The 14301-nt window shown below is 36.7% G+C and overlaps 1 protein-coding gene across 3 annotated transcripts in view; it reads left to right on the plus strand.

Annotated features, from left to right (window-relative positions):
- ACC (acetyl-CoA carboxylase) overlaps window positions 1-14301 on the plus strand; it is a 143200-nt gene that overhangs the window by 113611 nt on the left and 15288 nt on the right. For all 3 annotated transcript variants that reach the window (XM_088229246.1, XM_088229247.1, XM_088229245.1), the window contains 10 exons: window positions 1031-1188; window positions 2722-2902; window positions 4958-5073; window positions 5213-5333; window positions 6314-6517; window positions 8027-8128; window positions 9387-9584; window positions 9686-9856; window positions 10995-11214; window positions 12471-12609. In XM_088229246.1, coding sequence (XP_088085372.1) covers window positions 1031-1188; window positions 2722-2902; window positions 4958-5073; window positions 5213-5333; window positions 6314-6517; window positions 8027-8128; window positions 9387-9584; window positions 9686-9856; window positions 10995-11214; window positions 12471-12609 — 1610 coding nt within the window. The remainder of the gene's footprint in view (window positions 1-1030; window positions 1189-2721; window positions 2903-4957; window positions 5074-5212; window positions 5334-6313; window positions 6518-8026; window positions 8129-9386; window positions 9585-9685; window positions 9857-10994; window positions 11215-12470; window positions 12610-14301) is intronic.

Here is a 14301-nt window from a genome sequence, read left to right on the forward strand (position 1 = left end):
TATAATACTTAACAAATTAATATAGAACACAGACAAACAAAATTAAACTTATTCGGATACATATTTTGATTCATATACATACAGACATACACATATATACACACATGTATATGTAAATATACACATATATACACATGTACATACACACACACGTACATACGCCCATGCGCATACACGTACATACATTTATAAAAACATAGACAATTTATGTATGTATAAATATATATTTTTAAATTATTCCTTATTTTTTTATATTTTATTTTTGACATCCAGTAAGGTTCTCCAATCCGTGGCATGCATCAACTTTTCTGACTCCCTACGACCAATGTCATGAAAGAGCGAGGTCAACACCTTCCGTAACTTGACAACACTCCCGTCTTTCCACGATTCTGGCAAAAGGTTATGGACCTTTTTGCCTACGTTATAGTGTTGTCTCGATGCCAGAACAGTGTTGACCCCTTCACTTAGTATCAGATCCCTATTAGAGTATCTTGTATTATGGTTGTGGTTGACGCTCGGGTAAATGTCTCTCTTTATGTGTGTAACCACTACCGTTCTCAACTACCGTTCTCAATATATACTGTTGAATAATATTCAGTACTCTGAATTCTTTGAAGAGCAAGTCACTTGGATAGCGAAATGTTTTTTTTAAGATGACTCGGATTAAAGATTTCTGTGCAATTGCTACATTGCTAAATTGCTGAGTTGCATTTAAAAAAAAAAAAAATGAAGGAAGGCTTTTGATTTTTTCACAACATATCTAAAGTATGAGCTTTCTAACGGAATGTAGTTGGTTTTGATATCCTTTTTGGAACCAGAGTTATTCGTTGTTGCCTAGCCGGACCATTTCGACGAAATTCCGCTTATGTGGAAAGTAAAATGTTTTGCAAAATTTATCAGTGCAAAGGTGAAAATAATGAAACGGCTTATTACTGGGATGTGGAGTGGCATCCGGGAGGATGGAGTGGGAGTGGGATCCGGCCTCGTCAGCAGGCATCTGGACATAATCAGAATGTTGTAATATTTCCAGCCCAAAGACCCGATCCACATCCTGTGTGTGGCCGTGAAGGACCAGGGGGATATGGACGACGGAGAGATGAGCAATTTGTTTGGGGAGTTCTGTCTACTGCACCAGGAGGAGCTGTTCCAAAGGGGGATCAGAAGAATCACCTTTGCCGCATTGAAAAAGTAAAACCACACACGTATATATTTCTTATCGTTACTTCTGTAGCTCAATCCCAAATAACTATTGACTTGCTTAAAAACAAGCTACGCATTTTAGCGATCGCAATGAACAATAATGAACATGCTTAAGTTATTGCAGTCATAAGTCAACGGGTGTGTAATCTCTAAGTCAACGCTCGCGTCGGTTTGTTTTTTGTTTTCTCCGTAAATAAATACAGTTCATTGGCGAAAAATTGGCGTTTACTATAAAAAATAATACAATATATTACATTTGCAAAATAGTAAGAAGTATCTAATACAAAAATGTGAAAATTACAATTACTATGGCGACTGCTTTTCTTGACATTTGGCTTGCTGACCGCCGGCTAAATTCAATAAATAGCATAATAAATAAATAAACGAAAATAGCAGTTTTGGAATACTTTCCATATCTACACTGGTGAAATTCAAATATGTGATTGCGCAGCAGGATTATACGTCGAAAAAGGTGAATATTTTGACATTTAATATTAGGTGTTCGCGGATGTTCCGCTGTGATCGCGAAAACGATAAACAACCACGGTGAGAAATTGTTATTATGTCGCTTATTAGCACGTCGATAGTTATTTGTGATTGGGCTACTGTAGTTCGCCTGTCTGTGTCCGGGTGGATGAAGAATGTATTTATAGGAATTAAGTTGCTGGGGGTTGTGGAGCTCCTACCCCAGTTAGAGATTGATAGAAGACATAAGGTTGTCGTTTAATGCGTATTTATTACATAATGAATTAAAAATTAATTAAATTATGCAGCGCGAGTGTTACGGTAATGAGGTTATCATAAGTTCTTCTACCATAGCTTGCCATCCACGTACGGCACATCGCATCTGAGGATGCAAGTCTCCTTAGCGGTGCCCACATACACGGCAAAATTGCTCTTTTCCGAACAAAAAAAGCTGCCTGCCGGAGCTCTCTGAAATCTGGTAGCCTGTGCATCTTTCTTCTGAAAGAAGGCGATCCAGAAGTACATTATATGCACGTCATTGGATTAGGGAAAAAAGACTGAGATTAAACTGATCATCAATTCGCCGAAATGATTACAAAATCTGATTGAATCGGGTTGTGGTCCTGTGGCTAGTGTCTCGGACTCACGAACCAAAGGTTCGTGGTTCGAATCCACTCTACCCCAACTTGATTCCCATTTTCTAATAGTGAGTTATTTACAACTCCTTGAAAATGGCCCTCAAAATTAAATATTGGGGTAAATCATAAGAATGCAAATATTTATTTTTAAAAAATAAAAAAATCTTAAATTTTTTTTGGAAGCCACCAGATCTGTATATCTGACAGGACCTATGACAGGGCCACGGATAGTAGCGAGAAGCTCTATTTGGTAATTACAGAGAAGGGGAAAGGAACAAGACCACAGGATGTGATCGGAAGATTGATTAAGATATCCGAAGCAGCACGAAAAGGAATCTACAATTTTAAATTTAATTCTTTATTCAATATTTTCAATTCACAAAGTTTTTCTACCATAGATATCATGTCTCCGTTTCAGGCGGCAGTTCCCCAAGTTCTTCACGTACCGCTCGAGGGACCAGTACAGCGAGGACCGCATCTACCGCCACCTGGAGCCCGCCTGCGCCTTCCAGCTGGAGCTGGGACGCATGCGCACCTACGACCTCGAGGCTCTGCCTACCTCCAATCAGAAAATGCACCTCTATCTCGGCCGGGCCAAGGTACCGTCTTCTACTCATCCTTAAAACTTGTTTGTTATTGTAATTGAAATAAAGACTTTATTCTTCCTAAACAAATGTCAACTCTGTGTCACAATTTCCATATTACGTTGTTGTTAAAAACGTACATGGATATGTGGGTATTAGAAGCAAACAGAAATCTCCACCAAAAACTGAAAATCGATTATTGCTGCCAAAATAAACTATTTATAATAACCTACCTACCTAAATAATAGCGTAATTCAAAACCGGCTCTAAATCTCGCAAAAACAGATTTCAATTATGCTACTTGACACAGCAAACTTAGCATTCTCCATTGAGTTGGTGATGCATAATTACAAATCTCACTATTCTTTTTTCAAAGTTTTTGGCAAATATCTCAGTAACTCCTTCAATGGAGATAACCTCAAATGGCGTCAGAACGACACTAATATTGTATTTACTTAGAAAATGTATCAAAATAAAATACAAAGAAATGTATCAAAATACCATAGAATTAAGAATAGTCCGGAAGGAGCGTAGAATCATATTTGAATACATTGGACTGTATCCAATAACTCCCCCACTATGCCTCACTTTCGCCGCGCGCATTCGTGATGCCGCCGCGTAATGTTGCACGATGGGAAAAAATATAATCATTACACAAATGTAAGGTAAAAAAAAAACAATCTGTTAATTTCTTAAAAATTTCATTGTGCACGTGAAAATATTGACTGACTCAACAGAGTAGATAAGTAAAGGGTCATTTAATAAGAGTAATTGAATGAATGAACTTTAAACTTAAAATATAAAACAAATTTTATTTTACATAAAACAAAAATTTTAATATCATGTTAAATAATTTTTGATGTTTTAAAGATAATGTCGGTCAAATTTCACGATAGATTTATTTAATCCGAGATCCAATTTGCATTAGTTCTCTCATTAGATGAGCAAAGTAGGGTAAAAAAATTGACTACCCTGGCAACACTAACGAAATGTTCATTTTGTTTCTTCGACAATCTGACAGATAGAAAAATTATTAAAGTAAGTTATTAGTAATGCATTTGTTACATACACATTTATTTGCTAATTACACATGAAATGTAATTGCATCCTGTTTCTTTAAGATCCTAGCAGTATTTCTACACTTTAAAAGGACACAACACGGCATAGTTGAATTAAAATCAAAAGTTACGTACTGAGTGACGTCTACAAAGAAACTAATGGGTCAAAACCTAAACCTACTTATTTTTTAGTAGTTTAGTCGCCTTCTGTTTAATGTGCGTATGCAGTTTCTGGACTATTCTTAATTCTATGCAAAATACAATACAAAGAATTTAGACACTTGAACAAAAAGAACAATTATTCTGCACTCACATAGAATTTAGTTTGAGACAATAATTTGCCCTTTTTTTATTTGCCTTGATTTTACCCTCCATGTTGGACAAACGCGGCGGCGCGCAGCTCGGCGTCTATTGACAGATTGAATGAGTTTAAAAAAAATAAATGTGAAACTTGTCTTATATAAATTGTAAAATGTATCAAAATACAAATCAAAATAGCCTTTGAAAAAATTAGACACTTAAACAAAAAGGTCCATTACACTGCACCGACCTTGAATTTAGTTTTAGACAATAATTTTCCCTTTTTTTATTTACCTTGTTTTTAATTTCCATTTGGGCAAACACAGTGGCGTGCGGCTTGCATTTTGTGTCACATCAAAGAATGTTAATTGTGGGGGATATTTTAATGAGAATGCATCGGAAAAAATAGGACCTGACTATTTCAGCGTAAAAAGTGGGAAAACTTAAAATTGAGGAATATAAAATCGAGGCTTTACTGTATTTGCAATATTCATTGGATTTTTAAAAATTATTTATAATTATTTTTTACATATAATATTACATTTTTTACTACAAGACTTACCAAGCCAATTTATATGGCTTGTCGGTAAAGATCCTTTACAAGAAAACATATGATCACACTACATAATTGTATAATAATAATTACTACTAACTTAAATATAAGGATGAAGTGCTGTCTTGTTCGGTTATATTAATGCTTCTGTCAAAGCAGGTGGCCAAGGGTCAGGAGGTGACGGACTACCGCTTCTTCATCCGCTCCATCATCCGCCACTCGGACCTCATCACCAAGGAGGCCTCCTTCGAGTACCTTCACAACGAGGGAGAGAGGCAAGTCACAAGATGCTTAAATTTTAAGAGACTTGCCCATTACATACTGCGCATTGCTGTGAAAATTTAAATAATTTATTTATCACAAGGAATGGTCGTTGGGCGCCGTTGTCGATAATCTGGATATGTTCTGTTGCAGAGTGCTGCTGGAAGCGATGGACGAATTGGAAGTAGCCTTCTCTCACCCCCAGTCCAAGCGAACCGACTGCAACCACATTTTCCTCAACTTCGGACCCACAGTTATCATGGATCCCACAAAGGTTGCTATTTAATATCATACTTCATCTTCTCCTCGAGGCGTGCTATTCATCAGCTTCTATCTCTAGCCATCCTTCTCCAGTTTCTGCTCCATTTTGTTTTTAAAAATTTTTTGGTCGCACATAACATTACTTATTTATTTTTTTACGGACATTGTCCATTTATACAATTCAGATAAGATACAGTTAAAAACATTAAAAAATAAGAAAGAAGCATTGACAAACATAAGGGACATCATGACAAGATGTAAACTATTTAGTCCAACAATGTTTGAGTATGTCCAAATGCTTGCAGACCGGGTAAAAGAAGAAGTATAAAAATTGGACAATTGTTTTCAGGTGTTGCCTAGGTAAGGTGATTTGGTTCAGCCGGAAATAGTCAACAGATGGAAGAGTTGAGGAAATGTGGATATTTAAACATGGACAGAATGGTAAATGTTACACAGTGTGTAAAGTGGCCACTTAAACCAGCCAATGACAGGTCATAAGCCCTGTAAATGCCTAGACTTCCATATTCCCTTCTCAATTTCCTCTCTGTTGCAATGAAATTGAATATTTATTTAGTGCTCGTTTAAATCATCGTAAACTTAAACCAAAAAAGTCCAGATGATCTTGTCTCGAGTTAACATTACGACAATACGACATTCTATGCTGATCGATGAACAGTACTTCATTGTTTCTTTGGTAAAAAGTAACCTCAAAACAATTTAAAATTAAAATAAATTTCAATTAACGTAAAAAGTGCTTACTTGAAGACAATATCTGTCACTTCTAGTTTGTAGATATTTATACCATGGTACGGTACGGTATTGATGTACTTATCTCGACGATACTGGATCGGCGGTGTTTCTTCGTAATCGCCCATGAAAATACAAGCCGTTGATTGCTAGATGAACCTAAGCGACTTATAAATAGTTTGAGGCCAAGCGGCTTTATTTTTGGGAGTCTAGCTAATTGTATTTATGGTGATTTGACTTCTGCAGATCGAGGAGTCGGTGACCAGCATGGTGATGCGCTACGGCCCCCGGCTGTGGAAGCTGCGAGTGCTGCAGGCCGAGCTGCGCATGACCATCCGCCTCGCCCCCGGCGCCCCCACCCAGAACGTGCGCCTGTGCCTGGCCAACGACTCGGGCTACTTCCTCGACATCTGCATGTACACGGAAGTCACGGACCCCGCATCCGGAGAGGTATTGTAATAGGCAGAACATCTCTGTAAATTTGTCCGAAAATCAGCCAATAACTGAATCCATGTGGAAGTATGGCAATGTAATTATATTTGTTATTATAATTTAATTTTTTTATTTGGCTTAAAAATAGTACAAACATTATAATATATGAATGTCTTATATTAACTATCATTTAACTATATATTAATTATCAATTAACTACATATTATTCTTTAGATATTATGTATACTAATGTGTTTTTTTTATATATACCTAATTTTACCTAATTATTTCTATATGTATGAATTAAGATATTTTATTTTGTAATGTACATATATATGAATAAATAAATGATAAATGAAAAATTAACATTTATAAACTATATATGTACACTTGAAACTTACATTTCGTCACAACGCTAAGGTTATATAATGAACAATTAGAGCATTACATTATTTATTTATTTAAACACTTTGCAGGCTTTTACATGTTTTACATATATAAACAACAGACATATATTTTACACAAAAGTAGCAAAATTCTTATTTATATATTATGTAGGTGCATATAATATGCATTTGTGTGTTCGTTTTGAATCAACGTTCGCGTATTGTCAAACCTTATTTTATTGTTGTCATTATTTCGTATTTACTGCATTTTGTGGTTACCTACCGTGTTGTATAGGACTCGTCGCACATTATTCATTCGATGTGTATCAGTTAAATTTTAAAATAAAATCCTTTTTTTTTTTTCAAAGTACGGTTTTAAAATTTAACATACTTTAAAAAAAAAAAAAAAAAAGATTTATATCATTTCGTCATTTGAATTTTAACAAAAAGGTTTCTAACTTTTTACTAAGCTCTTTATTGTACCATTTTTAATACAATTTACAAGTTTTAAACAATTATTTTTTATACTTATGCACCCACACACACGCACCCTCTCCCTCATTCATTCCCATACGCACGTGTATCCTCTCCCTCATTCATTCACGCATACACACATTCACATACACATGAATACAAACGTCACACAAATACAATTACTAAACTTCTTTTCTTACATATTATGTGTCATTATATTTACAGTGGATTTTTTTAATTGGCTTTAGTATTGTTAAGATTTTTCTAATTATTTTGTTTATGTAATAGCTGTGAAAATCCCAAATAAAATAAAATAAAAATAAAAAAAAAAATAAATCATTTGAATAAATTCTTAGCATGTGGTGGAAAAGTAATATGAAAAAGTACATTATTTTTCTTAAATTAAAAAGTTAAAATTAAATTTATATCTTTATATAATCACTTTGTAAAGTGCCCTTGAGGTATTATATTACAAAAATGGCGCTATATAAGTTATCCATAATTATTATTATTATTATACAATTTAAAACTTCAAAAGGATTTTCTTCCTGGACCGACGCCTTCAGTCGTCTTTTCATAAATGAGAGACACGATTTTGACGGCTTTAGCTGACATCACCGCGAACGTGCTGAGGCCTTGAATTATATTAATCACACGTCTGTTTCAGATTCTGTTCCATGCCTACGGACCGCGACAAGGCCCAATGCACGGTCTGCCAATATCCACTCCTTACGTCACCAAGGATTATTTACAGCAGAAGAGATTCACCGTAAGTCATGAAAAAATATTCATCAATCCTTTTAAGGTCCGAGTTTTGATCCCTTCCAGTGTATAAATAAATGTATTGACTTTGGATGTCATACATAATACAGAAATACAATTCTTCTTCTTGCGGTGCCTTGTCAGGTCCCCCCGATGTTGGCGATCACTGCAGCGAAAGCATCTCGGTCCTGCGCTACTCCGAGTAGTAGCTGCTTGTTGGATGTACTCGCCATAGTGATTCCCGGGAAAAGATGACCAGAGTGGTTTCCCGTCGCCTTCTCTGGTGGACAGATGAAAGAATTGAAGGAATATAGATGTTCAAATATGGGCAGAAATGGTGAATGTTACACAGTGTGTAAAGTGGCCACTTAAACCAGCCATTGACAGGTCATAAGCCCTGTAGATGCCTAGACTTCTATATTAGCTTCTCCTAAATGTTCTTCATCTCTGTTGTAATATGTTAATTATATTATTTTAGTAGTAAATAATTTAATCAAAAGGAGCGTAGTTATATATTAAATGAATGGTTTACATAAAGCAGAGTTCGATAATTCCAATTGCTGGTTAATTATTACTGCATTAAGTTTAATTTTATTAATTTCTAATGATTCTAATTTATCAAATTTTTTCCCTTTGTTTTCAAAATGTATGTCCAAATGTTTGTAGACTGGCTGGATTTCCTCCCTAGAGAGTTATTCAGATCTAATTTGTTGCAACAGAGAGGGAAAACATTTTGAGAAGGGAATGTGGAAGTCTTGGCATTTAAAGGACTTATGACCTTTCATTGGCTGGTTTAAGTGGCCACTTTGCACGCTGTACCACTGTACATCCACATTTCCTCAACTCTTCCACATTTGGAAGTACTAAAACATTGTTGATTAAATTAACTGGTAGAAGAAGAAGTATAAAAATTGGAAAATTGTTTTCAGGCGTTGTCTAGTCGGTGAATTGGTTCAGCCGGATGAATTTCACCCACATAAAGTTTCAGCTTTTTTACATCACAAAAGTAATCACTTTTTGTTAATGCGTTGTTCGAAATCAATGATGCACCAGACACACAGTAAACACGACCTCACTCTTCCGGCTCTGGAAGCTGACTGACAATGTGCAACTTGTTCAAACTTGGCACTGACTATCTCGATGGATCGGGCTATCGGACTTATTACTTCAAATGGACGTAGCGTCAGCAGTTGCTGCTTTAAAAATTCATTCACATTATTTTTTTATCGCTCTCGCATATAATTTTCCATTTCGTTTGTCCTCAGGCCCAGCAGTCCGGCACGACGTACGTGTACGACGTGCCCGCCATGTTCCGCCAGATGGTGGAGCGCATGTGGCGCCAGCACCTGGCGGAGCGACCCGAGGCGCCCCCCGCCCCAGAGCAGCTGGCCACCGTGATGGAGATGGTCCTCGAGCCCGACGGGACTCTGCAGGAGCACAAGAGGCTTCCGGGACAGAACCAGGTATCCTTGAGTTAGTCGTGCCCGCCATGTTCCGCCGGATAACAAACGTGCGTCTTGTAATCGAGGAAATATGGTATTGAATGGTCGGTGTTTGTTTGTAGATCGGCATGGTGGCTTGGCTGTTGACCCTGTTCACCCCCGAGTACCCTGAAGGGCGGGAGGTGGTGCTGATCGCCAATGACCTCACGCACTTCATGGGCTCCTTCAGTCCTCGTGAGGACATGCTCTTCCTCAGGGCGTCGGAGCTGGCCAGAGAGAAGAAAATTCCACGGGTAACAATTCACCAACTGATTATTTTTTTTGAAGTAGGGAGGTTTCTGCCAATATGAAACTGATTCTTTCTAAATCTTGGGTGGCTAAAGCGTCGACCCCGTATCTATACCTATAGTAGGGCCAATTGAATAGGTCACATTTGACACTTCATCAAAATTCAACAACATAACCTCGTAAGGGCGGTAGTAAAATATTATTTATATTTTCGAATTTAGAACTGCACAATTGCTTAACTTTTTTCAATTACAATTACATATTTATTGTAATAATGACAAAAGAAGGTAATTTTATGATTTACTTTCACTAATAAACCATTCTAAACATAATAATCTTTTCCTGTTCTAAACGTCGTTACAATGTTGCATCAGTGAACCCTTTTTCTTTTTAAACACTAGGGATGTTACCCAGAAAAATCGAATGTTGATAGTTTTGTTAAATTATGTACATATCTTATTTTGTTCCTTAAATTTAAGATAGAAAATAATAATGGGACAGGGATTCGACTTATGATTTTGAAAATAAAATTACAATTAATTATTATTATAAGTATTTTTTCATAGCAACTGAATTCAATCCTGTCATTCTGTCACATATTGCCAAAAAATAATACTGTCTTTTAAGGGTAACAAATAAAGAAAATAAAAAATACAGTTAATAGAGCACAAAATGTTTTAGAGACAAAAATATGAAACTACGCTTTCGTCTATATGACCCTAACTTGCGCTTACATTAGTAAATTAACAAAATGATGTAAAAGGTGTTTTATTCTTCTGACTTTAAACAAAACGCTTCATTTGTAGTTTCACACAAATTTATCTAGGTAACTACTTATCGGATGAGTTTAATCTTTTTGTCACTAACAGGATATTTTGTTTGGATATCAGATTAGTACTTAACACAGAACAGCATTTTTTGTAGTTTCGCCCTTATGACCCTAAGCCCCCGAATTGAAATCTGTTTTTGCAAGATTTAGAGGCGGTTTTGAATTACGCTATTATTAAGGTAGGTAGGTTTTTATGCATAGTTTATTTTGGCATCAATAACTAATTTTCCATTTTTGGTGGAGATTTCTAAGTTGAACTTAAATTTAAGAACACCTTGCTTTATTTATCTGGAGTATGGTATGTGCTTCCGCAGCTGTACCTGTCTGTGAACAGCGGCGCGCGCATCGGTCTGGCCGAGGAGGTGAAGCAGCTGTACCGCATCGCGTGGGAGGACGGAGCGGCTCCCGACCGCGGCTTCCGCTACCTGTACCTCAGCCCCGAGGACTACAGTCGCCTGGCGCAGACCAACTCCGTGCGCGCCGTGCTCATCCACGACGAGGGCGAGGCGAGGTACCGCCTCACCGACATCATAGGTAACCCGTTCAGTCGTCCATAAATGTTTAAAAAAAATGGTTTTCATCTAATCTATTTTTTAATGAGAAAGGGAATAATGAAATGTTTGAAGCGGCAAGATATTATTTTTTTAACTTTTTGTACATAATGCTATTTGTACATTGGCGGGCTTATTGCCAAATGGCAATTTCTTCCAACCAACCAATAAAATAAAAGTTTTGTTTTTATAATTCAAGTTACAGAACATATTCAATAGAAAAAAAAAAGATTAAAAAGCTAAAGATATATAAAAATAGAAATAAACGTATTTGTGAAAGGAGGAGAGATAAAGGAAGAGAAAGGAGATGTTTCTTCAGACATGATTTAAACAGAGATAATGTAGTAACATCTTTGATGGTGGATGGGAGATGATTCCACAGCCGAGCCGCATGGACACTATATGAGTTAGAGAAGAAAGAGGAATTGTGGATGGGTATTAAGAGAGTGCCTTGAGAATTAGAACGAAGAAGTAAATCATGAACTGATAAGCGTTGACGGAGTTATATAGGAGCGTTAGGACTATGAAGTACATTGAACAGAAGTGAGAGGGAGTGATAGTCTCTCCGCTGTCTAATTTTGAGCCATTTCAGTTGCCTACGATAATCAGAAATGTGGTCATATTTCCTAAGACCAAAAATGTATCTTATGCATGTATTCTGCAGTCGTTCAAATTTATCGAGTTGCTCACAGCTTAAATCAGTCATGGAAACATCAGCGTAATCTAGAATGGGTAGTAGTAATGCTTGTACAAGGGTGCATTTAGTATTAATGGGTAAGAATTTTTGCAACCTTCTAAGTGAGTGTAGACTGAAAAATATTTTGCGGCTTAATTCATTAGTATGAGCTCTTGTGGCAGCTTATTCCAACCATCAACAACCCTATTGCTCAGGAAATGCTTCCGTGGATTTAGATTGAATCTCGTTTTTTCCAGCCTGAGACTGGCCTCGAAGACGAGCATCTTGTTTAAGCTCGAACATGGGATCCAAATTTGGGCAGCTATAGTGACTGTCGAGTATCTCGTATGTCTCTATCAGGTCACCCCTTTCTCGCCGTTACTGCGGCGTTGTGAGACCGAGAGTTTCCAGTCTCTCCACATATGGAGGCCGCTTTAGGCTCGGCGACAACTTTGTAGCTCGTCTTTGGACTCTTTGCAACAAGTTAATATCCTTTACAAAATAGGGAAACCCGTATTCGATATAAATATTATATTTACTTATTAAAACATTGTTATTTGCAGGAAAAGAGCCTGGATTAGGCGTGGAGAACTTGCGCTACGCTGGAATGATAGCGGGCGAGACAGCGCAGGCGTACGAAGAGATCGTTACCATTTCTATGGTCTCCTGCAGGGCTATCGGTATCGGGTCGTACCTGGTCAGGTAAATCAATACATCACTACTTAATTGTTCTTCATCATCTGTTGCACCAATATTGCAAGAAGAACCGAGCATCCATCCGTTCAAGACCTGCAGTGCGATTCTGATTGCTGTTTTAAAACAGTTGCCCTTCCGAAAAACCTAAAACAGATTTGCAAAAATAAATCAAATAATCTAAATTGCCAAGCACAGAAGTAAATACCAAAATACATTTCGGTTAGCGCGAAAAAGTCAATGCCCAGCCGCATTCTCTTCTGCGCTTCGCCCTAACTTAAAATATTTATCCATGAGACCTATCTACTGTATACTTGTATTGTAATCTCCCGAGGAAGAAGTACGTACACATAGACGCATAAAATCTCCCCGGCCCGTCTGCACCCATCTTGTCCATCTATCTTGAAATTCGAAATCTAAAAAAGGTATTTTCACAATGGAGAAGCAAATTAAACTGAAACAATGTCATGAAAACTGTGAGCCTACGCGTTTCAAAGAAACCCGTTTAAATATTACTGCGGTGTTAAATTGTAAGTTTTTGACCCATCCATCCAAACTCGATACAATATTATCGAAATATCCATACAGTAATGAGGCACTTCATCAACGCACTATTTCTTTAAAATGCTGACCCTGCCGATTGTATAAAAAGAATGCTAATTTTACTAGTGGCTCAATTTTAGTGTAAGCTCGCATAAACAATAAAAGTAAAAAGGCCCGCCCAATTTACATGTGCATTTTACGTTGACAATTTCTTTTACATACAATATTGATAATTTCACGTGGGTAATTTATTATAAATTTTTAATTAATATTTAAGTACATTTAATACACATGTAATCCGAATGAAAACATAATTATATGTATAAATGAAATGACATTTTGTGAATTTAAAAGTCTCTGTTTGCATTTAATAAAAGTTTTAAGCCAAAAAAACATAAGTTTATTCCATAAAATAAGGTTCCTACAAAATACATTGAATAACAATAAGAAACGTCTTAGAAAATTAGTAATTTTTTTGTTTCTTAATTATCAAAAATTGGGCAACGGAAAAAACTCACATGTTTTTTTGTATTTTATTTTTATTCATAACATAATATTTAAAATGATAGGGAAATGGGATGTCAAAATAATTATTTTATATACTTAAATTTAGACATTTTGTGAGGGGGTTGCCAACTGCACTAAACTGTTATTTAAACGTCTTTACTTTAATTTGTGAAACAGTAACTGTTATTGCTATTTTTATTTTTAAAAAAACTCAATGCCCAAATGTTCAGAGTATCAACCCTGCATCATCCTAGTGACGACGCGTCATCTCACCTAATAATGACAAAATATGAAAACCCAATCCACATATGGACCCCTTCTATGTATAATATCGTAACCCACAAATTGTCGATTTTGAGTTTTTAATATATTTGGTCTTTCTTCTTCTCTGGTCTCAATCCTGGGATTGGCTGGCAGCAACTACTTTCATTCTCCTTTCCTCCATTCCTCCCTGTCTTGTGCGGCTCTTTTAAAGTCAACATATGATGAGCAGCGCACATCCTCTAATAGGCCCTCCAGGTACTCTCGGCGTGGGCGTCCCCTAGAATTTGTCCCCTCGGTCATCCCCTCCATTATGACATGCAGGAGGCCTTCTTGACGTATTACATAGCCGATCCATCTCGCTCGCCTTTCGGACAAGGTCCTGAGCAG

This window comes from Micrasema longulum, unplaced genomic scaffold, assembly GCF_059751315.1.
Source record: "Micrasema longulum isolate JH-2025_06_02 unplaced genomic scaffold, ASM5975131v1 h1tg000654l, whole genome shotgun sequence".
Classification (NCBI taxonomy): Eukaryota; Metazoa; Arthropoda; class Insecta; order Trichoptera; family Brachycentridae; genus Micrasema; species Micrasema longulum.